Here is a 26,027-nt window from a genome sequence, read left to right on the forward strand (position 1 = left end):
TTAAAGCTCAAATTATTTAATGCATTGTTGTTTATTGGGTTGATTGTATTAGAAGTTTCTCTTCGCTAGCTTCTTCTTAATCTTCGCACCTTTAATCTTCTTGATTCCATTTTCATCTACAGTTTCGTCTACATTTAGTCTTCCGAAGTCGTCCTTATGCGATTTTCTGTCCATGTATATATATATGTATGTATGCACGAGCACGTTTCTCTTCTGAACCTCTTCCTCGTCTATTTTGACTTGAATTCTCATTATAGTAGCATTTTGCTGCCCTTTACCTCTGTCCATTGCATTTTGTTATTGCTTATTATACATCATTTACAGGATTGTATTCATGTTTAAATTTTGGTGTTTCTTCTTTGAGATACGCCCTTTTTTAGGTTCGCGCACCCTCGCTTGTTGATGAGGGAGAATCCTTCGATCATTGCTCCACAATAATATATACTTTTTGTGTTTTTTTTTGTACGGCTTGATTTGATCTTAAATAGTTACACATTTTTCGGATAGCGAGCGTTGTGTATTAATTATGCCCCTATTCGGTACCCCGTTTTTTGCTAACATTTGATACGACTGGAATTACTTATGCACCTTCCTGTTTTTCACCGCGTTTACATAACCACAATATTGGCAATTATTTATATTTTCGATTGTGCCACTAAATTTGTACAAGTACGTTCAGAATTATATATTATTTTCATTCTTCCTGCTCAAGAATACTCTTTGCACTATGTCCACGAACCGAAATTGATCATCATATATATATATATATAGTGAATCTCCGGTTGATTATAGCAGTCGTTATGATGATGATGATAGTGGGAGCAACGAAGATGCTATTTTTATCTTCAAATGTTACAGGGCTATGCACTATCGCCGGTCTATTGGTTCTACGTGGATTGGAGATTTATTCATTCAATTCAAGGTTTCGTACAAAGTTCACTCGGCCACGTGCATCGCATGTTGCACGCGGACGAGAAGAAGCTGCTTTGGGGTCACCTGTGTGTATTAGATACACACCTCACCTGGTCCTCCGATCGCAACACCGTTTGTTTACCCACAAAAAGTACACGTGATCATTTTCTGTATCAACATGTGTTATGGTTGTACCAGAAGCTATTTGGAGTACAGTTGTTTTACTAATTTATATTAGCACAAATTGTTAATATTACGTCATCTATTGTTATTTCATTATATAATAACAAGAATAACACTGTGATGCTTGCGCAGAAAATGGTTTACTAGCATCCGGCTTAGGGTCCTACTGGCAGTTGTGGATATGCTCTCGATGCAATAGTCTTATCGCTTATACCGGATATGCAGGGATGTGAATACTATTGATTTTCAATGAAGTCATCAAGTCGGACGAGAACTTGTACCAATTTTACATTTGGTTTCACTTACCGTGTTTGTAAGAGCATGTTTGCCTATTAGTGCCTTAAGGTTGAACGTTTGCGCGCACATCAGAACACGCAGCTACGTCAGACTAGTCGAAGCATGTGCCGTGTACAGGTTCTACTACAAGTTACTATCGTGCAATGCACGCAAGTGATCTTGGTACTCTAAGGTTTTTCTACTATTTGACGGTGTGTTTATATATATTATCAATAATAATGTAAACCGTCTTATTTCGGAACAACGAATGACGAAGTTAGCGTTTTTAAGGCACCATAAGGCTGCGGCCTGCCTGCTTCCATTACAACCCCACAACGCGGGTTCCCGCTCGTGTACATTAGACGGGAGGTGGAACATTAGTCGTGAGCAGAAAAATGACCTAGCAGAATATATAGTATTACGATTACCGTATCTAGCATTGAGACTGTTACTAACATTTGTGTGTTTATTATTTTCATATTCTAGTGATTATTACTGTTATTTCCACTGTCATTGTCGTATGTCCGTTAGTATATTATAGTGTTTACGTTGCATAGACTAGCTCGCTCCTCGCTAATGCATATCTCTTATATATATACGAGTTATAGGCTTGTGATAACAACAAGGCATTCATTGCGTTGTTGGATGATTAGTTGAAAGCTTTAATGATCGTCTGCTGACTACGTGCGGAAAACTGCGATGAGCTCATAGACAGAACATATGAAGGGCCAGGTAAGTGCTCCCGTTAATACCACGGCCTTGAGCGCTACCTTGCATAGTAGACATCGTTATATAATATATACCCCTCTTACATACAGATGGATTGCATTGGTTCGCCAGTCAAACATGGCCGGCCATTTCCTTCTTCAGATTTGTGATACTAGCTGTCATTGTCATTCCTACAAGCAGAAGATTTTGCCCCGTCGACTCTATATGTGTTATGTCGAAATGTAGGTCGATATTCGAACAGTGTGTTGTTAAAACGTTATCGTTTCCAGCGTAAATTCGGTTCTACGATCTCTCTGAATCTTCATTTGTAGCCGTTTATGAGTTTTATTCTATTTACAAGTTGCACCTCATCCGACCTTATTATTAGGACCAGTCATCTTGTGCCTCACATAACGCGGTCATATTCAGCATCAGCACCCAGTGCATTTATGTACTTCGTACATATGATTAGGTACACACAAGGCACGCGGACGGCTATTAGAAAGAGAAATCGTTTGGTACACACCTTCCAAGTTCGATTGATTGACAATAATGGACTAGTTATTAGAATACCATTGTTTGTTCCTTAACTTTATTTAACCAATGGCGTATCTTGTACGCCGTGTTACGACGTGTATGTTTTGGTACGACTTAGAAAAGTTCTACGTCATATTTCGATCAAAATTGTCAGCTAAAACTTCCAAGTTAAGCTGGAATTGCTACCAACAACCTTTGGTAAGTCTCTATGTGAACTTCATTACGATAGTTTGAATTTAGTTAATAATTATGTAATAAGTACAGTGCCAAGGTTGCGAGCAAAGCTTATCGCTTAAGTCACACTGATAGAAAACCATATTGCAGTATCGTTGCCCTGCGCACAGGTCGCGATGTACAAACCAAATGTTCTAAGGTCTCCCTTACGGTATCAATAGTACGTAATTTCGTATTGTATCATAATAACATAAATAGAAACGATTTAGATTCTAGTTTCCTTCGTCCAATGGATCAATACCGATTCTAGTACAGAAGACGCTATTACGACAGGCGCACAATAATCTGTATGTAGAGTTATACACACATACATACACGGGTTATACAATGTACCAACATCTCTGTATGTGCACTACTGAAAAAAAACTCCATAGTGCGTTATACAGACTTCTTAACTTTGCAGAAGTTACAAATATCATGTACGATACATGTGGACTCGTCACGCATCGTACGGTTTTCACTAACTGCGGTTCGAGAAGCGTGATTGTCAATTTCAGATTTTTAGTGGCTGATATTCATCAGAAGACTTCTGGTAAAAGTTTAGACCTCTAGGTCATTTTTTAGGGGTGAAAGTTCTTGAACCTTTATGGGAAATTTTCTTTATCTGAAAAATAAAAAAACTAAACTAGGGAACTTCGTTTTTCGAAAGTTAAAAAAGTCATGCCGTCAAGTGAAACAAGATTTGCCTGCCAGCCAGCCAGCCATCCATTCATTCGGCCGCTGCATCAAACGCTGAGAGTCGATTATGTACAACAATTTACGTGTCATTATGAAGGGATCCACTGCTTCAAGGGTTGATTAATTCAATTTCACTACTCAGATGAGACAGCTCCGCGATAGTTCTACTGGGTAACGGTATTTGCCTGCTAATCCTATCTCATGGTCTTGGCTTAGACATAGGCCCCGGCATAGGCATACATCGTTTCGTGCTGGAAACCAGGCATGTTGAACGACGATGCGAGACGTAATACATTTGATTCAAACCACGTAAAAGACGTCTAGCGTTCCAACCCAATCGAGATCAGTGTGAACATTTACGTTTGAAAGGATGATCTGCCGAATCCGTTGAGCTTAAATAACAAATTCACCTTTCAACGACTCACACAGGACGCAACCTAGTTAATAAAGGGGGAAGGAGGCCATTGACAACAGAGCCATAGAATAGGCATTGTTTGCCCCCACAAACGTTTATAAAATATGCAAAGAAATAAACGTTGTTAAATTAACGTATGAAACCATCGTTAAAATTCGTACAATGGTAAGTTTTCTTTATCTGAAAAATAAAAAAACTAAACTAGGGAACTTCGTTTTTCGAAAGTTAAAAAAGTCATTTCCGGTTGCTTTCAGGCGTCCAATAAGCGAATTATAAATCCCTGCCCTCATGGCTCCCAGCATGTGTTTTCAGAATTATTTCTTATATTGGTACATTGTACGATGAAGTTCATTGTCCCTGTTAAAGTGGCATCTGCTGTTATTTTAAAGGGCATCGATGTATTTCTAGCCCCTTTTTGTATCCTGTAAACCTGTGCGTTAGGCTTAGCCTCTCATGCGCAAACTTGGAAACAAAAACTTGCACCAGTAATATTCACACGAATTGTGCCAGAAGTTTGGCCTAGGCCCGCTTCTGACAACAACAACAATAGCAGCAGCAGCAGCAGCAGCAACAGCAACAACAACAACAACAATAACAACAACAACAACAATAACAACGACAAGAAAATAGTTAGCTTGCACTCTCATGATATAGCGTTTCAGCCGAAAATACATGACGGGTGCTGAACGTTTAGGAAGGATAGATTGCGCATAAAAGGTCATAGTGAAATAGCAGAGACGCACGCTCTCTACGTTAACGTTTCGTTTTCATTTTTCTAGAATAAATATTTGATTGTATGAACATATATTAATTAAATAGACATTAGAGAGATACTCGTATTTTGTCTCGGTGCGAACAGTATAGCTGGTATAGAGCACGTGCTTCCTATTCAGCATAACCAGGTCTAATATTGCTGGAATACCATTTGTTACTATATTGAAGGTTGGATTCAGACTCAGCCCAGGTTGGAGCCCAAATTTTCTTAACGAGCTGGCAATGATATATGTTCCCATATGATCCGTAGCTTGGATCCATCATAGCCTGTATTGAATATGCACACATTATCTAGCTTAGATAGCTGCACCCCACGAGCTATAAGAAAACTACCGTTTAAAACTGATTTCTATCAAATTTTCGGTACTATAATCTCTTGCTTCCTTAAGCAACGCCTCAGGCGGTTGACGTCACCAAGCAGAAATCGTAGATTAACAACATATGCATATATATATACGTACGATAGATGAAAGTGGCATCAAATATAGGATTGCATACAATCTCATCGGCGCTTATTCGGAAAAACGATAACGTATCGTAATGAAGTGCGATCAAGCGCATCGCCTACGACTCAATATCGACACTTCACTGCGTTCACTTATATAATTATTCCCTGATATTCTTTTTCGATTTTTCTCTTGTGCTTTTTTTTTACGAACGCACTGCTGTCGTTAGTTGCTGAGGTGTGCAGTATATACAGCTAAATCGGAGTTCTCTGATGGACTGCTTGTTTGCCTTTTCACTATATTCGCCTATGGACGTTAATATATGCACGGTTAAATATGTGATATACGTGATTCATAGCCACACTCCGTAAGCAACAATGGTCAGCAACACAGTAAACGGCACTTTTTGCCCCGTACAAACCACACTCGATGCTTTAATTATAATTGATAAAGAACACTTTGAATAGCTGATTAGAACGCTATAAGACTTTATAAATATTTTAGATTCTACATAAGTATGTTATGTTAGATTAGTGGTGGTATATTTTTCCCACGTGGGCTGAATAACGAATGCCGCTCGTTCATTGCTAAATTATAACGATGATTGTTTGATGAGGGTTTAAATAGCCGAATACGTAAAATGGTCCGCTTGCGGTTTTCTGACAGCTTCCATCATCAAATGGTCATTGCAAAGACGATAAGGCACAGGTTACTTGACGGCGAAGAGCTTTTTTGCCAACGGTTATCGGAGCGGCGTAGAAGCGCGTCAACTGCGTTTCGCGCATGCTTGGTTGTTATGGTTCTCAAAGGAAAAAACAATGTGATACTGGCCGTATCACATAGAGATTAGTTGAGCGTGCCAATCTCGAGATGCTTCGGCGCCATTGGGGATTTAACGCTACTGGACGAGTCCTCCGATCATTGGTAATTCCTCTGTTGACTAAAGGCTACGGACAGGATGACGGTGAAGGCACAACCTCTTATTTACTTCACTTCTAAAGGTTGCAGGAACCTTTTTGTGTTAGCTAGATACATCTGGACAGTCTTAACATGATACATCTGCAACGAGATATCGGAAAATGTTACAACATTTGCCAGTCCTTAGAGCTTTACTATAAAATATAATACGCATTGGATCTCGATGAAACGAGTTTCCTCAGCTTGTCAATTCTGTGTAGTACAGTAAAAAAATCAGACGAAAATAGAAATAAACAAATATCAAATAAATTACGAGAGAAATTGCCTAAGTTAGAGTAGTAAAATAGCAGTATAACTTTTTAAGCGCTGACGCTTGAAAAAAATGGGGATCTCTATTCGCTTCAACCTATTTGCGGTAAAGAGGCTCACCATAAAAATACCTTAGCATAATATTACGAATATATCTATTAATGCCAGTGATTCGATGCATTCTGCCAAATTTGAAATGTTGTTCGATTGGAGCCTATTGAAACTGTATAGCCATCACCTTCAGACGGAATATCGGTGATGTTTATGATCTCTTCGACGTTCTCCTCTGTTGCAACCCCTTCATCCAAAGTCGATTGCAGAACTCTCAATTGTTCAACGAGTTCCCGATTGGTTTGTTCAAGTCGCTCGTAGCGCGATCGCATTTCCCGCTGCTGTGCCGTCAGGATTTCCACTCTATGACAAAACAAAATAAGAACGTTAACTTATTGTTAAGGTCCTACAAGAAACTCCGCTAGAAAAGATTGACTCCGGCCAAAATTAATGACGGTAATGAAATTCGAACGATCGTTACTTATAGCAAGATTTATGATAACGATTTAACTAAGAACGCGCTGTAATCGTTGCTCAATGGGCCTATGGACTTTGACTGATTAGTAATATATTGTACTATGTGTGCTGACGAAAAAGTGAGCTTCATTGTTTACGAACTTCATTGAGAACCAATCGATATAAATTCATTCACCTCTTCTCTAAGGCGTCCATGTATTCCTTTTTCTTGCGGCGACTCTCCTGCGCTGAAATCTTATTTTTGATCTTTCGGCGGATCTTCTTTAACGATCGCTCCTCAGCTTTTGATAGTGGAAGACGTGTGGGAACAGGGTAACCCTCAGCGATTAACGTCCGCTTTTCTTCTTCGGTTAGGAGTAATGCACCCGATCGTGATCCGGCCATTTGACTAAGCAAAAAAAAAAAAGATGATGATTTGTAAATAAAGAATCGCATTCTTTCTGAGACGCAGCCGTATTTTAGGGCTAATAATAGATAAATTCAGAAACTAAAAATACTTCCCATCGCTCTCTCATTGTATTTGGTTGCAAAAACTGAAACCATAATCTTCCGAGGACACGACAAGCCCTATCGCAATAAAAAAGATTTGTTTTTTTATCGATTTTATTTGAGTTGCAGGCCACAGCAGTACGTTTGTTCGCATGAGAGTGACACAGATTTCTTTAAAAAGCTATCCTCTTTTATGTTTTTTGTGAGAATACTATAGCAGCTGTTGTTTGTACCTTGAAAGTAACTGTGATGTTAGTTGAGCTGAAATTGCATTCGAAGGCGGTGATTTCTTGCATTTCTGTGAAGCCGTTACGTGTTGGCTATGGTTACCGCCAATGACGCCCTCTGGGGTTGCATGCGGGTAAAGGCTTTCATCGCTTTCGGAGTCGTTCGAAACGGACGACGGTGGTGAGGGCGGAAGACAATTGAGGCCTGCCAAATTGCATAAAATAGGATTTTAAGGATTAAAGAATGTTTGTTTGTTTCTTTTTCTAAGAACGAAGCAGATATTAGTAAACAACATGTCAGCAATTCTAGCTCCTTTTTTTTTCACATACTTTATTGTACTTACACCAGCTCACAACAATTCAATGATAATAGAATCAATGTCAGATATTATCTTTACAAATATAGAATGTTCGTAACCTATAGTTAGTCTAAGGCAACCTATTCAAAAACCAACCTGGTTCCAACTTCACCCTAAGGGAAGCCATTGTCGAAGGTCCCGAAGGTGGACATGATGACGGCGTCGGAACTGGTCCGGGGCAAGTGATCGATGTGACTGCCTCTAGGATAGACGTCGACGAACAGCTGTGATGAATTCCCAGGCCATTCTGAGTGACAACTCCCCGAACAGGGCTATCCAAGCCTGTGCTATTACTGGGTTTGCTTCCAACTGACTGAAGTGACAACGTTGATGAGCGCGCCGGAGCCTTCCGTTTGACGGCGGAGGCGCTCATTATCCGACCTAAACAGTAGAGGCGAAAAAAAGCCTTTATTGGTCCTGAGTAAAAAGTTGATAACGGGCGCAAATAAAGTTGATAAATAAGGTTAGGCTTTGAAGGCAGAAAATAAGAGAAGGCTGCTCTAGGGCAAATAAATGCACGCAGTATATGATTTCAATATAAACGTTCGACGAAAACACTACACTGATATAGTTATTGGATCAGACAACACCTGAAATTATGAAAAAAACGGAGCTAATGGTAGCAATAATAGTAATAATAATAGCAGTAGTAATAATTACAATATTTTTTCCCGATTATTGTAATTTCTTAACACTTATTATGAATTTATCACAATTATTAAGATATAAATTTATGTATGGTAGGGAATCTTTTGTGACCTTAGCAAAAAAAAAATTGACATTCCTTGAAAGGGGCTTTTTTTTGTTTTCTATCATCGTAAGCAAAGGCGACAAGACTTGCCTACCCTAACGTTAGCTCTAAAGGCGCCTGTTTGAAAGCTGTGACCCAATCGTTGCTAATGCCGTCGCGTCGCCCTTAAAATTCAGCCATTTTATTCAACTGAGCTTAAACTAATACATTCATGGTCTCGCTGTACATTCGTGGTTTTCTCTTGAATTTCCAATTGCACTTCCAATTGAACTTATAATCCCAAATCATAAGCCTACCGAAGATAGTAGTTCGAAAACGATAAAATTTCATAACGATAATAATAACAGTGAGGAAACAGACGTAAAAATGTAATGAAAAACAAACGTTTCAGATTTTCCTTTCTGTGTTTTTTCAGTTTCAATGCAACAACTGTTCACTCCCTCAGATCGCAAAGCTACTTACTTTTACACATTCATAGATGAAGATTCGGTGAAGGCATAATTCTAAGCTCGTTCATCACCGGTTCACTTTTTGAAAATAGGTTTCGTGTGTATACTCCCTATGTGTCTGATCGAAGGTGTCGATAGCAATACATAGACATACAACAAATACACTAACCAATTGGCGCAGCTGTGGGCATCTGCGATTCCGAGGCCGGCGAAGTTATTCTAGGACCCTCTTCTTTAATTTCCATTGGCCGAAGTTCCGTTTGACCCGTGGCGGTAGCTACCGGAACTGCCGAAAATATTTCAGAGTCCAAATCTTCTGCAAATACAAAATGACACACCGTATGAAACATGACTTTATATGAGCATCTGTTACATGTACAGAAAGTTGATGTTTGGTTTTATTGGATTGTAAATAAATGTGTATTACGTAATGTGCAAACTAAATTAAAACGCCAAACCTCATGACGGTGAGATCTTATTTAATTCTGCTTCCATTTGCAAACGAGGCCTTCACCGAAACGTCGGTTCTGTTTGCCGTTTGTATAACGACAGTGAACTGACCTTCTTCCATTTTGATATGAGGCAGCACAAACTGATGTACTGTATCATCAGATTCCTGAGATCCCACAGTCGCCTCTTGTTGGCTGGAGTATGAATGCTCTCCGGTGACTGTGTCACATCCTGACATCATGCGGTCCTGAAATAGCAGTGGACTACCTGGCAGCAACCACTCAGGACCGCTTCCCGCTCCTCCACCGAGCTCTCCCTGGAAGGCAACATAAAACAGGCGCAAAATAAATAAACATTACCACACAATATATACTAATGGCCATATTTGTATGTATTGATACTGTATGTACAGATAGTTTCTATTCTAGAATTATCATCAATTATAATTTTAAATTTTCTATATACGAACGAGCTTCGAATACTAGCAGATTATCTGTGCGCGGCGGCGAAAAACGTTTTCGAACCAGTCGACAGAGCATACGACTGACATAACTTACTCAATGTCGGTTGCTGCGTCTTACATTTAATTAAATCCAATACCCGACGCCTGACACAATACGAGATAAATAAGTATAATAAACGCGTTAAAAAGGTTTCCCCAAGGACAAAGCGTTTGTCTTCCCATGGACAAAATGTTTGCTTAACTAACGTAGTTCAATATCTCTTAGAATAGATCACCGGTCCCGAATCGAATGTGCCGGAGAAGGTATAATTTTTAAATGACCTGTTTCACCCATTCCTGATAATTAAACTTTGTGCTCACCCATACATACACGTTACGCTGATCAAATAACGGGAACAAAACAACAATCGAACACCCAACAAATTCTATTTCTACAATCAGTATTCTCTTTCGACACATACAGCGACACAACTGTCTGCTCAAAGGAACAATAAACTTTGCGTCATTAAATCTGGCCTGAGATTTCGTTCGGAAATAGTCGAGAATCGTGTTTAGATAGACGTTATCATTTGCCAAGACAGATTTAAGAAGCTTAAACGCGTTCTAGCTACGTAATTAGTAGCTAAGTTAAAGAATGATTCGATATATTGTTTGTTTTGAGTTCCGGATAATTCCTGCTACTGCGTTTGTTTTGCGTTCTTCTTATACGTGCCTGTGGTAAGCCAAACATTTACAGAGGTGCGTGTACACGCCTCATTGAAGCTCATCGCGAAGACTCCTTATAAAATGAAGACACAGTTTTCAAAACAATGCTTCGCTTAAATAGGAGAATTTAATAAACTCTCTTATACTTCTTCAGTAACATTTGTAAGATGACCGAGTCGTACATCTATGGTTTTCATTATGAAGTATTAGACTTATTTTGCGAAAGTACCATGCGATATCGTCATAGTTTCTCCTATTTGTGTAGAGCAAGACGGAAAAAGGTTTTCCTTCAGGGAAACCTTGAACCCATACAAAGAAAAAGGTCTAGTCAGGCTTTGAGAAAACAACGATTGTTCAATACGAATTTCAGAGAAAAAAATTGGCCTGTTCCTTGTGCGCATCATATGCGCATAAGCGGCTTATCATATAAGCCGCTTAAATATTGCTTGCTTGCAATCACATACTCTCGCACATCCAGTGAAATGAGTGGGAATTGTTGCCGTCAGCAGTGAAAAATGTCAACATTGTTTATATAGCAACATATATATATAGCTTCCGCTATATATATATATACACCCAATGTTTTGCCTATACACAGTAACACCCAATGTTTTGCCTATATACAGTAACACCCAATGTTTTGCCTATATACAGTAACAACCAATGTTTTGCCTATATACAGTAACACCCAATGTTTTGCCTATATACAGTAACACCCAATGTTTTGCCTATATACAGTAGAAATCCTAAGGTCTGCTATGATTCACCCTATCATTGCAGACAGGTCAAACGTCCGAACGCCTAATATTGATTGGTAGGGTGTTTCGCCGCAATATCATATGATATGGCGCCCCGTCTCAGAGCAACTTCGATCGGAAGCCAATGAACAACCAGGAAAGCAGTGTTTTGTCATATTAAAAAAGTAAATAACTACATTAAAACTGCGAATAGATTTATCTTTCTTGGAATATCTGAGCCCGGATCGTCGTTTCGTTATTAGGTAAATGTTTAGGCTGCGATATAAAGACCTCCAGGTAAAATTGGTGCTTAGCTTGGTAAAAAAATTCTAGCTTTTATCTTGCAACTGAACAAAATGTTACATACAATAGAGCCCCGAATGCACATAATAAAATTTTTGCTATAATTATATATAAAAACGACTTTAATGTAATGTAACTTTCGGCCCTGACTTCATGCCAAGTAATTTTAGCGAACAATATCGTTGGGCGAAAGAAAAGTATATTCAATTGGCAATTACCAAGCATATGAGACTTAATGAGCTCAACTAACTGACTTCAAGTTCTATTGAGTTCCCTGAAACTTTCAGCCAGCCAATTAGAACGAAGTGAAAGAAGGCAGTCCACAGTTACCTGCCAACCAGGAAATCTTAGCCAGGGCTCACAACTTTTAAATAGTTACCGTTCATGGTCAGGCATGTTTTAACTCAGTTTCATCTGACAGATTTACTTGGATATTTTATGAATTTAACCCATGATACATACACAAGCGTCCTTAATATGCACCGGAAATAACACGCCAAGTAATACCATGTACGTGATTAAGCTTTCTATAGTTTTTCTATCCATACTCTATATCGAGATATCCATTTACTAATGGCTTAGGCGGGTCTCGTAGGCGACAATCCAATAGCTCAAGTGCGGACCCCGACAGCTGTTCGCCGTAAGATGACAGATCAACGATTATAGACTTGCCCTCCTTACCATATGAACAGGCAGGATCATCTCGAGATCGTAGCAACATCCACTCTCGTCCCGTTCTTCTTTGACAAACACTGACATAATTGTTGGTCGCGGATCAGTTGTCGACAAATGGTCCAGCCCAAACAGATGGACTTTCCAGCTACTCACGTGTGACGTACATTCCCCGCAGTACGCAGCTCGAATCAATACACTCGTAGCATTTATCGTTCGTTGTATCCCACTCGGAAACTAGCAGTTTCTTAGACATCGTAGATCGTAGTTTTGTAGCAATCAGATACGATCTACCGACCCCATTGAGCGTATAGTTAACGACTGTTCTCCCGCTTGCGTTAGATGTCTCTTACTGCACGTCAGTATCTCACTTCGCCGCAAGATGTGCATCACTAGCCTTAGCGTGTGCGCGAAAAACCGCTTGAAACAGACGTCTGTAGATTGTGTTCGCAGTGAATTTCTAATCACTGCTAAATTTTAGTCATGGGTTCTTTACAAAGAATACTACATAGTAACTGGGTTCACCGCTATCACTCCAACAGCAGGCAATAGTAGCACGGTCATAAGCCAAGCCGAAGGAGAACGGACGGCTAAAGGAGGATGTCAGTCCTCACTGTTTATGGATAGTGGAGAGGGATCGGACCGAAGCAATCGACCACTGCAAACGACGGACAACGTTGGTGGTTCGCCATGAAAATGCAAGCGCAACGGGTGACTGTGTGAATACGATCGTGTGTTTGACTCGGAACGAAAATAGGCCCGTCGTTCGATGGCTGCCAGTAACAATACTTGTAGAAGAAGTGATGTTAAAGGGCGGTCGTCGAATGCGTAGCAATAGTCGTTCGTGATCCTGGCGACTGTGAGGGATAGTTCTATCGTTGATACTCTCTTTCCGAGACAAAAGCGCGACTCCTACTGGAGAGGGAGCCTGGTAAATCGGCCGTGCCACGTGGCACTGACGTGGACGTAAAAATCCTTGACAAGGAAACACATCCACTTTATCGCCTCCTTTCACAGAGAATACGCAAAAATGTTGCGACTGCCACTGGCGCTATCGCCGGCTCCGCCAACTCTACTGATAGACAAAGCCAGCGCCACTGACTGACCGCAGCTGTCCAGCACAAAATTATTACGCGATTATTTTAACAACACCAGCAGTATCAGTGATATTATTAGTTAGCCGTAGAGCAACATCAGTCCTGTGCGGTCCTAGTTGCATGCCGCGTACGCGATCATGGACAGCAAATGGTTCCAACACTACAAACACGGGCGGTCTTGTCATTAGGAAAAATACAATCTCTCTCTATTTCTCCGCAGGTTTTTAGTTTAGGATTTTCTGTGCAGACGACCCGACGAAAATGTGACCTACAAATTGAATGGTTAGTCTCTCCATATTAATGCGTTTATGCAAAACTGTATCGCTCGAAAAAATCCAAGCTTCAATTAGCAGGCCTTACTCGGACTCTAAATCGCATTTAAAGACCAGAGCCCGCAGTACGAGACACTCGACTAAAATTGTTCAGATATGATTTGTTTGTCGGGGCTGATTTTTATTTCATATAATAATTTGTGTCAAATCGTGTGGGCAGGGAAGGAGGTATATGCCTGCCTAGGCAAAGTCCTTTGCGTAATTAGCAATCAATTAGACAAGTGCAGCCTTTACGTGCTGTGTGTAAGTACAATCTTTTGAAGAACAAAATGATACTACACAAGAGAGACGTATTTCCCTATTGAAGGACTCTAATGATCCGTCAAGTTGAGAGCAAACAGGCCCTCATAGCTATGATAGAGAGATATTTTTCAAGTTTGCAGTTGTAACATACGTTTTGATTACACGGTCATGCCACTTGTCTTGAACTTTGCCCTGCGTCGAACTGCGCTTGTTCTATACAGATCTACCTAATAACGCGATGCGATTAAAATCCACTATCCGCATAAGAATGATTTGTACAGGGGCTATCAATTGAAAGCTTAAGATAGCACGGTCTCAAATGATTGCTGGCACAATTAGCATAAGGAAACGAAGTCAAGGCAGAAGTTATTCGGTAGTCTTCAATCTGGATAACTTTTCTATCTGGTAACTTCTATCTGGATTTCACAAATGTATAACATTCGGCTGAACTGCTTCTGTTTTGATCCTTAGTGCCGCAGCGCTAGCCATCAAGGGAATTCTACTTGCTTTCGGCATATTTGTTCAAAACGTTTCCATTAATTTTTACCTAAATGAGCCTATTAAAACTATAGTTCAGCTTAAACAAAGGTTAATCAAGTGACTGATGGCTGGGCAAAGCTTACTTGTAAGGTTACAGGACGTTACTTCTACAGACCGGAAAAAAAAGTTATTTAACAACACAACATCAAATTTGGGTTTGAATAAAGGTGTGACTTTCTGCGTGATTACGCACGTTTTTGTCCACCTGTTTAGTAGACGCTACCTAGATGTGCCTTTCCAAATAAGTAAACGATATTCATTGCACAGAAGATTGCGAAACCGTAAAACGTTGCGTAGTTTCCAATAATTTCTGGCCATCCTGTAGACGTATGTACATTTTCTTAATAGGGGCGAGGTGAAAATGAGGTGTAAAGCAAAATCAGACGCGTTACATTGGCAGCTCAAATCGCACAGTATAGATCCTTGTTCTGTTACATGTAATACTTAAGTTGTTTTCGGCATGAAAGTGAATCATATTCCATTGCCATAAGAAAAACAAAAACATAGATCACTTAAGAAGAAGTTGTGCTCCATTCAATAGTTACTCAGTAGCTTCCATGTATCGCGCGTTTCTCTGGCTATCAGACCGCAGTATAGTGTACTAATACTGGCCACGAATGTATATCTACGGCACGGTACGTTGCACACCGAAACACTTTGGTTGGAATCCTCGAGCGTTATCCGAATTAATATTTCTGACACAAACGTATTGCCTGTGTGGCATCATGCCTACGTTTTTAAAGAAGTGATTGATTTCACACTGGAAGTTTCTTGCGGGCAAATACAGTAAGTTATTTTAAATTCTTCTCCTACTTAATCGATTTCAATGTTTATGAACTGAAGTGTGAGTCAATTGTATAGGTTGTGGTAGTCATTCCAGTTTGTTATCTCCCGAGTTTTGTCGGCCAACGCTCTCTCTCTGCAAGTACACTTGAAGAATCGCGTCGAGTTTTACGTCCGGTAGCGTCGTTTGAAGTTTCGTCAGACGCCCATCAGTGTGCATGCCCGCGCGAAGCAAAGTGTCTTCCATCTAACCCAGACCTAAGCGCTTCCCTTAGATTAACCCACTCACGGGATACCATACATTGGCTTAACTGACAAAGACCAGCTTATCGATTTTTTTTTTGACATTGACAAAACTTAAGTTATAAAGCCGCAATATGAATGTGGATTGCATTTCCGTTCGAAGAGGTTCCTTGTTGCGACTTCGTCATTGAATACGCATGCATAAGTAATGTTTTTATTTTACGAAGCTGAAGCTTCATAGTTCACTAATAATCGACTGGATTGAGTACTTCCTTGTGGTTAATTTAACGGCTGCTAGAGGAATCGATTTAATAAAAAAAAATAAAGTATAACTTTAACTCGTCTATACCAGGATCAGGGACCTGATGCCATCCCTTGTACTTGAAATACACCATGTTCATTGTCATACAATAAATCAGTTATATGTATCAAAGATAGATTACTTAGGGGCCTATATTCCCAAATGAAATCAGTTTTCCTTCGTAGGGGCGATAAACAGCACCCTACATAGACGCATAACACAGGCACCGCTCATTTGAAAGGCTAAATAAAATTCACCTATGCAGACAAAGATAGCCATGTAGTGGAGCCTTACAGAAGGTCCTGGCATAAAGAATCCCCATCGTGGTATCAACCTAGCTGGTAGTGTGTGCTACTGCCTAATATCTCCGCTCATACAATCGCTGATTGGCACAACAAAAGGGTCAAAGAGAGTTAATAAATTTTTCCGAAATGTCTGATTTTCCTTTTTACTTAGATTCACACTCGGCTAGAGATCTCGGCTTCATAAAGTGAACGCCTGCGTTTCTACCTAATTTGGAGCTTACCAGAAGAGCAGGCAAATGATTACCTCTCAAATAATATTTTTATGGTCATTGCAAAGTTCCAGTCATCCGAAGGTATACAGTAGGTCACTGAAATAGGTCACTGAGAACCCGTTCGTGGATGATGACTTCATGAGATAAGGCGTCAGTTGTGTTCGCTAGTTATGCATGCATTTAGTATCCCGTCCCCAGCAGATACTTCTTCGGATGCCACATACAGTTTATTACCACATTTGTTTAGGTGAGGTCATTGACAAAGCAAATGCCATTCCTAGCTGACGGCATTCGATGCTGTGTGCAGCGACTGACGTTTTTCTGGGTCTTTTATTCATCGTACAGTATTTGATCACGGCAAAATAGAAAGGTTAAAATTCAAATCAACTTTATTCAAGAAGAAGTGGGCATCAGCAAAAAATCACATAACACAAATTTCTACAAATAACATTCTAGTAATAATAACTATTATTATTAATTGAATGCGTTGGGTGATAAATATTGGTGTATTTAAGTGGAATACTTCATTATTTTGGATGCAATGGCCAGAAGAGTTTCCGTTGTAACTCTAACTTATAGGAAAATGCATGGCTAAATTTCAGGCAATTGAAGGCAAGACGAACTAATAACGTTCCGAGAGAATATCTATGGAGACGGCTGATGCTGATGGGATTTACATGTGGGCCGGTCCATGAAAGATCTGTATCAGTTAAACAGCAGGCCGAAGTTGTGCATGTGTAAACTATGTAGCTCTGACATGATCCTGGAAAATTCAAACATAGTCCTAACGCCAATGCTCTGAACCGTTGATACAATTTTTGAATGCGGATAGAGCACTGAGCTTATTTTTTTCCTTTAGAATGAATTGAACTCGAGCCATCAGAGTCACCCTGTCTCTTGTATATATTTGCTGTGCATCTTTGACGTCAACTCCCTTTTCAAAATATTTAGATGATTTTATATCGCGCGCGTAATTCAAACGCGTTTATTGTTATTCGCCAAAAAAATATTCTTATGGCAGTAGAGTATGCGTCCTACTATCTAGGAAAAATAATTTCTTATCGCAAATCGTGCTTGATACGTTGGCCTTAACGACATTTCATTCACTTTACCCACAAAGAAGTTTTGTTTGCATTTTTATTATTCTTGAGAAAAAGATTTACGCTTGTTCAACCTGACAGACGCATTTGGCATGGCGTTCCGTTCCGATTTGCGTATTTGTACGCATTAAAACCCTCTTACACTCAATCGTTATTGAGCGTGAAGACGAACATTGTTCATATTAGCGACACTTCGGTCTGCCGCCCACTCCATTTAGACTAAGCAGCACAAACTCGAATGATTTGTTCTCAATCTTTTTACCACCAGGAAGTATGGTCATGTGTTTACAATGAGCATCTTGCAATAACATCATGCAATGGTGCATCATGTGACGTCATCGGCAGAAAAAGTTGTGACGTCAGTCAGCCTACCACAAATCGCATGTCAGACTCCTTTGCGCACGACGTTGAAAAGGTAGCTTATCCCATTAGGTAAAAACAACCTATGCAATAATAAGAGGAACTACAGAAAGGTTGTAGGAAGCCGGACCCTGGGCCGCTGCAGACCCGAAACTTTGATAAGCAGAACAGGCCTTAATGTCACCAACGTGTACGATATCAAACTCTTAGCGCCTTCGGCCATCAGGCCATACATCCACCCACGTCGTGCGAAACAGAGAACGTAGGAGAAAGCAAAGGGCTTTACGAACCGCGCCCCCTGGTCATTGCACACACCGATTGAAACTACATTGCCTTCCAAGTAACCGAGAACAAATACAGCGCTGTCGTCGTGCTTTGCCATTGTCAACGGAAAGGGCCAAAGGGCAAGTACAAACTATAAAAAATCGTCACAGTTCAATTGGTTTCGAAGCGGCGGGAGAGGCGAAACGGAAAAAGGCCGACCTGGTCACGGATTGAGGGCAAAGTCTGTCGCTTGTTCCTGACTAAAAACGTATACATTCAGCCATTTGCATAAACTTTAGCTAAGTAACACGACGGAAAGGTAACGGGTCTTAAGTAAATAAGTGATCCAAGTTTTAAGCTCGGAGATAGAACGATTTTAGAAGTGGTATTGCTATAAGCGTATCAGCAACATAGCACGAGCAAGCGTCTAAAGGCCTGCCTTTACGGGATGTTTTAAAAAACTTGCACCTTATAGTTTATCGTATAATGTCATGGAGTTCTACTGCTTAGGTAAATTAATCCTGCTTAAATAGCATTACATTTCAGGTATGTATGTGTACAAAAAATATTTGACTATAGTCAATATATTAGGCTACTACGAGTTAAAGAATACGATGGTTTTAAGCTAAGCTTTTTTAAAAAAGAGATAATATGCTTTAACAACAACAATAATAATATAAGTATAATTTGTAAATAGTAGAAGCAACAAAAATCATCTGTAACACGACGATGAACAAAGTCGTCATCGATGCAATATAGAGGCAGGCACTTCAATCAAGCCAAAAAAGGGGCCGTTTTCACGGTCCACAGCACGCCTACGCACCTATAATATAGGTCCAGGACGTGGGAACTGCACCCACTGGCCCACAGTATAACCGATAAGTAATGCTAATGATGAACTATAGCATACAATATTAGCTCTGTTGACCGATGATTCCATGGTTCGGCAGGACATTTATTAGTTCAGACACGTGGACATTTTGCCAACATCACACAGATACCTGTTCATCAAAGGCTTTAAATAATATCAACATTTTTGTGTCGCTCGATAGCAACATAATGTTTGCTGATTAGTCGGCCTGGTTTACATAATCGGCGCCTGTGGAATATGGCCGACCATCAGGCAAAAATAGTGTGCAAGCTCTTTTCGTCTGCAACTCTTGCGGCTAGCTTCTGGTGCTAGCAACAACAGAACATATACAAGCTACTGAAATGTTGGATTATCCTGTTATTTTTTCGGAGTCCACAAATCGATTAAATTTTCCAGCTGTGACTTTATGTGAAACAAAGGTGGTTATAATTCGGACTCTAGCTAGCTAACAGTCAAATTCGGGTTAGCTATCTTCATTTGTTTCCATCTCCAGAACGATGAAGCTGAGGGAAAAGTCGTCTTTGTACCTAGATAACTGGATTCCCGTTAACGTGAGCAGAAACGATGTACAGACAGAAAGATCTTAATCATCGCAGGGTAGCTTCTGAATTGTAACATTATACCATAGTAGAGAATTGGTTCTACTTGTGTCAGTATGCCTTGCGCTCGGGCTGGTCACTTTAGCCATCTAGAATAATGAGTTCGTATTAGAGATTCTATGTGCCGTAATTATAGACCAATAGCATACCTATAAATCAATGCATAAAATAGATTCAAGAAATAGTTGGGCAACATCATATCTGACTTGTTTGAGAGTCGACCCGTCCTTATCGCTCAACACTTCTTCTATTTATCGGAATACAGTGATGCTATTATCTATATACACCCGTAAAAAAAATCCCATTGCGATCAGCTTGGTATGACATCAGTTTTTTCGCTAAATTTCTTCTGATTAAAAAGGGTCCGTTGCTGAATCGAGACCCGAAGCCCCAAAGCAACATCGACGTTCGCGGCTGCGAAGCTAAGCGGTTTGTGAATTAAGAAGGGTATAGGGCTTGAATGGACAAGAACAAACGATAACTAAATTAACTGAATAATGGAAACCCCAGCACAAGCTGCCACCAGCTGGACCAACATTTTTTTATAGTCGTTATTAGACGCATCTGCAAATGCTTCAGCACCTGATTCAGTAGCTGCCGCCGCCGCCGCTTCTGAACCGGCCACCATAACCCATCGGACTGGCAAGCCAGATTAACAGCTAAATGTTTACGCTTCAGCGGAGCGAGGCGCGGTTGTGTTCCCCTTGTCCAGTAGTATCACCGGCATGAGTACTACCAGGATGAGCCCGCGCGATAGAACTGCTGGTGGTATGGCTCCGGAACACGACCGGATAACCTCCCTTATTCCGCGGCTCGGGGCCCTAACCAACGTTAGCGGCGGCGGCGGCGGCGGCGGCGGCGGCGGCGGCGGCGGCGGCGGCGGCGGCGGCGACAACGAAGTAGATCTGTCCGACAGAGGGAAGCATCGAACAGTACACAGTAGCAATGGTAATGATTGCTTTGCTCTTTTACTGCCCCGCTGCGTCCGCATATCTTCTCTGCTGTTCCAATAATTCGATTCATAGAGAAACAGATGAACAGAGCGCCACCGTCGCAGCTACCAAACCATTCATTCTGGTGCAGGAATCCACTAACTTTATTCCTGATTCGTCGTCCATTACGGTGACGACCTCTAATCAGGATCAAGAACTTCACCGGATTGCTTCTAGATTTATGATAGTGCCACCAAAACAAATATTGAGTTTCTCTAAACGTAGAGATTTTTTCTGATGCACAAACATTGTGCTCTTTTATGCACAGCAGTGTTTAAATTGGTACTGTTAGCTAAAGGTGTAAGTAATGTTAAACTAATGAAAAAATAGAATATACTTATCACATACTTCGACAGCCGAAAAACTTTGTTCTAGAACGATTTGGAACAGTGAGCAGATATGTAGGATACAAAAGGATACGGTTGGGAGATTTGCTTTCCACCCTCTAACAAAGATTAGCGCTTGAAAAAAAAAACAGTTTTTAGGTGCTTGACCCCATGTAAATACAGCAGCCAATCACGCACCGGGGTAACTGGAAAAAATAAGCATTAATTAAAATACTGTAATAGAGAAGCTCGTTAGATTACAAACTTGAAATTTTCCAACGAACTTATTTATTGTTTTTTTTTTTTTAATCACTTTATTAGCAGTACTCTATTTAAACAAAACGTCATCACACTACAAATTCAAACTTAGTAGAGCTGCCGTGATACATATGAGTGGCACAGTTTAGAACGGGATAAGTTACCAGACCCCCCGGCAGCAGATTGACTCCATTGGCGAAAACGTTTATTTAGGGAGAGTTTGAAGTACAAGTAATCATTACGCGATCTGATGGGTCCTTGTTTGGTATATTTCGATCCGGGATAGTGACGGCAGAGGTGGAATATCATAGCGAATTGAGGCAATTGATCGCTCATCGTTCTAACACCTAGGTTCATCACAGGCGGACGTGGTCTATTACTTTCGTTACTTGGTATTACTTTCGCCACGAGTTAAGGTGGTCACTATAGCCATTAATAATAATCGAACCAGGCTAGAATAGTGGGCTCACCTTTGCTTAGCCGTTATAGGCGCGGAACCGGGATCGCAACAGGCATTGATCAGTTCCTCTAGCCCGATTTCCATCTCGTTATTCCATACGTTGGAACTGCGAGTTATCTAAGTCTAGCTGTGCTAACTGTGTGCTTATTAAAAGTAAAGGAAACATGTTCTGAAAGAAAACAAATGATCGTTTGACAGCCTTGGCCGACTGCAATATGTCCAGTCTTGAAATTATTGATCCTGTTCTCTCAGAAACAACGGCTGTTTTTAGGATTGAAGCGTCTCCGTTTTAAACCTTTAGATCAAGTGATTCGCCTTTTGTAGAGTCCACAGTAGACATTATGTATATAAAAGGGAACAATATGGGAAAGGCAGAGGTCGTGAAGTTCCGTCGCAAAGGTCCACGTAATGAAATTCGGATCGCTATTTATTTTCCTCATATTTATTGTGTTCTACACAATGTTCAACCGTTCATTCTTGAAATATATGAACCCTATTACGAATGCTATCCTATCTAAGTATTCATGAGGTATATAGGATTAACGTTACTGCTCAGAGATCATAATATGACAGTATAAATGAACCTAATAATACATATGTGTATCAAACTGACACATATAGGACAGGATTACTATATACGCTCAGCCTGTAGTCACAATTCGGACCAATCAAGCTGATGCGCGCCTTCGACAGCCGGAGTTATAAAGTGGCTTGATTAAATCAATTATATCCCACAGCAGAATAGCTAGTGCCTGCTTGTGGATTCCGTACTACGATAAAAACATGTAAAAAACGTTTGCTACATGTATCATGCTTATGAATTGATTTCGTTTCTCTTTCTAGCGTTGCCAAACAGGAACTGAGCTTGGCATATGTTATTGCATGATGCCGCGCAATTCGAGAACCTACGAGTTAATCTGTCCTTCATATAGCCCCCATTACTTCGCGGAAGCAGCCGCGAATCCTCAGCTGCAAGAGCAGGCTGAGAATCGGTGTTATCTCAACTTCTTCCACTTTAGGCGAGTCTAGAATGGCTTGCTTGCGACAGCCTGTGATATATGCTGATCTGTTTCGGTCAGAAAAGCTAACGCCGACTTCCATTCCGTATTCGATAGCAACTTCAGAAGCCGAATAGATTGTCGTTACATGGCACAGAGGGTATTTGCTATTCATAGATTGAGTCCGAATTTACATGCAACGAATATAGTGAGGATAATTCAAAGATTTTTCACAGAAAAGCAGACAATTCGGAATGCTGACGGCGAGATACGAACATACAGGGGCGCACTGAGAGACCCCGAAGTGATTCTCTCTTCCTTACATAACAAAGTCCAGAATAGACTGTTCAATGACCAGGACACCTAACAACTGAACACAGTTCTCATTGTCCTAAATGGCAGCAGGTTCCGCACCGTCCAGCAAATAGGCAATTTTTCTGGTGTATTTCACATGCCGAAAATAGCAGCACTGATATACAATGCAAGTCTATAGCTCTGGGTCGTTTTGGCTTGCCACCATAGGCTACTTATGCGAGCGACGCCTCCCCCGGAAGCAGCGGCCGTAGCAACAGCCTACGAAACGGCAAGACACGGTTGGCCGAAATCAACCGCTTAGGTACAAGGTCATGAAACCTCTGAACAAGAACGACAGAGCTACCTGCATACTTACATACAGCCTATTGTATATAGGTACAGTGCATGCACATAGGCCAATTCGGAAAACCAAACGAACAACGTTTTCCGAAGTATCATCTCACAATGATAAACCTATTTATAATCCCAAACGATAGCCGAGGTTACTGAGCTATACAAGAACGGTCGCAAGTCTTGCATTAATTTTCGGCATTTTTCAGGTTTATTGTCTAATACGGCTTTAGTTAGCAACATTTACGATAAAGCGTAATATATGCTATAACTCCGGGCGATATTTTAGGCAATAAGGAAATTATAGTATTTTTATCTCTGTATTTAAAGATCGAGAGGTTTTATGTGAAGTGGTCTCCTCCCGCCAGCGGCAATTTCACACCACCCACCGCGCATACTATTATTACTTTTATTGTCGGAAGTTGATTTTATTAGTTCAAAATCAGTTTCAGCAAGTTCGACATAGAATAAATATATTGTGAAAATTATGAACTTTTTAAAAGCTCCTGTGTGCATAAACAACTCTGTCTTCGTGAAATGAACGTCTTTTGCAAAAATGTTATGTTTGCTACAAATAAAGTCTTTGAGTCTAGTTCTTGTACCTACCACAAGATGTTAATAAACTATCATTATGCTTTATTTTTAGTGACCGGAAAAGCCGCATAAACCATCCACTTAAAATAGGTATCGTTAAAAAAAGTTGTTGTAATCGGCACCCCCTTAAGTTCATCTTGGTGTGGGTGTCGTAGGTAGTTGCTATTAAGGGACCGTGCAAAATGACGGTGGTCGAGAAAATAAAAATCTGCAATACAATATAAGGAAACAGGGACTGTGACGTGATTTTCCATCTATGATCTCGACTCAGCCAACCTGCCTTAAATTTGGCTATAAAACATATGCTTTACTTTTTTTTTTGCATTGTTCTCGTCGACGCTTCCTTCGAAAAAGGATACAGGTCAAATCGATGCGAACTGCTATGAAATCTTTGTTTTTGGTCAAACTTTCGGAATGACCACAATTGGCAACAATTCATATTCGATTACAAAAACAGGACATTTTCTTCAAATGTTTGTCTGCAGGCTATCGATCGGCTAAGATATTATCGACTTCGACTGTTGGACGGTTCTTCGTTTGTGCACTTCATGCGCCCTCCATTTACTTCGGTTTGTCCGTTACGCGGTACTAGGTGAACCTTCCGTAACAACACGAAGCCCTAACTACTAACATGCGCTTATATTTCGTTGAACGCTGTTCGGAATCAAAAGAAAAAAGGTCAAAACATCAGGAACAATTTCGGTTTAGTCCACCGCGCACAAAATCACTTCTCGTCTGTTTACTACATCGAAAAGAAGGTTGGCCTGCGTGTATCCGGTTTCGATTATGAAGATACAGCCCCATTGCCTTTAGATAGCTTAAAAAATTGCAAATCAAACCAAAAACGACGAAATTGTTTGCATACTAACTTCCACGAGCTGTTCCGGCACCAACTTAGTTACCTTTTGCCATTAAGCAGGCACCCCAAGCGAAAGCACTTTGAAAATATTTAGGTCCTTATTTAAAGGGGACAGACCAACAAAGAAAAGCTTTTTTTCTATTCATATAGGCTACTAGCAACAAACAACCACGAACGTCGTGTACATGCTCGACGACATTGAGTACGTTCACCTTGACAGCTTTTGTTCACGGTGAACAGAAAATAAGTAGACTCCGTAAGCTAACTCTAGGCCTTTACCGTTTTTACCGATAAATTCATCAATACAAGCACTATCGCAATACACTCCTGTGTATGTATGTGCAAATAATTTTGATCACTTATTCGTAGCGGATACGAAAGGATTTTTCGAAATTATTTTACCATTGGCTACGGGCTTCTTGAACTGAATAAAAGACTCGACAATGTTACTTAAACGCGATTAACGGCGTGCTCAGCTGTGTGTAGAACGCTAACCCACTAATGCCAACAAGACTAGTTAGTGTGTAAGTGTAGTATAGTACAGTATAATTTCAATATGTACGTATTACCCGTCCGAAAATCGGCATCTTGCCGAGCCTGGTCGTCTTGCGATTTTTCGCCACATTTTGCCTCATCCATTCAATTGTTTGTCTCAATTGGTTGTCCGGCCCATGGAGCTCAACTTTGCTACTATAACACTGGAGAACAAAATTGACTTACCACTAATCCGCCTTCAATTTAACACTACTGTTAATATTAATTAAAGATCAACGTTTACCGTTTACCTAAAGATAGGCTAAGAGCTAACACAAAACAGTAACGTATTTTTTATGATCAGTCTTGGAAATTTGACGGCTCTCTGCAGATTTGGCAGTTCTGTTTACTTAGCGAGGACCACCTTCGTGCGCAGTCACGATCAGCTGCCAACCCAATTCAGTCGCTATTATTTCAAGTCTCGATTTCCATTAAGCGCCACCGCACACTGGCGTACGGCACGATCAGTCGAGCTAGACCCTTAGCCACCATTCTTGGAGTGACGAAATACAAGTTAGAGTCACACTACATTCATATAGGTGAGGTGATAATGACAAATCCAGTCGTGATTTTTTGATAATCATATAT

General features: G+C 40.4%; 1 protein-coding gene across 2 annotated transcripts in view; it reads right to left on the bottom strand.

Moving 5' to 3' along the window:
• Positions 1 to 26,027, bottom strand: part of LOC111269485 (uncharacterized) — a 67,305-nt gene continuing 41,278 nt past the window's right edge. Inside the window, exons 1-8 of one of the 2 annotated variants that reach the window (XM_022849108.2) lie at positions 12,533 to 13,307; positions 9,755 to 9,959; positions 9,363 to 9,509; positions 8,090 to 8,374; positions 7,641 to 7,839; positions 7,094 to 7,306; positions 6,629 to 6,804; positions 1 to 6,222 (exon numbers count right to left, since the gene is read on the bottom strand). In XM_022849108.2, the coding sequence (XP_022704843.1) occupies positions 6,209 to 6,222; positions 6,629 to 6,804; positions 7,094 to 7,306; positions 7,641 to 7,839; positions 8,090 to 8,374; positions 9,363 to 9,509; positions 9,755 to 9,959; positions 12,533 to 12,610 (1,317 nt within the window). In that variant the 5' untranslated portion in view covers positions 12,611 to 13,307 and the 3' untranslated portion in view covers positions 1 to 6,208. Of the gene's footprint in view, positions 6,223 to 6,628; positions 6,805 to 7,093; positions 7,307 to 7,640; positions 7,840 to 8,089; positions 8,375 to 9,362; positions 9,510 to 9,754; positions 9,960 to 12,532; positions 13,308 to 26,027 lie in introns of those variants that run through there. The other variant, XM_022849107.2, reaches the window with a different exon arrangement.

Source organism: Varroa jacobsoni, unplaced genomic scaffold, assembly GCF_002532875.2.
Source record: "Varroa jacobsoni isolate VJ856 unplaced genomic scaffold, vjacob_1.0 scaffold_1388, whole genome shotgun sequence".
Lineage (NCBI taxonomy): Eukaryota > Metazoa > Arthropoda > Arachnida > Mesostigmata > Varroidae > Varroa > Varroa jacobsoni.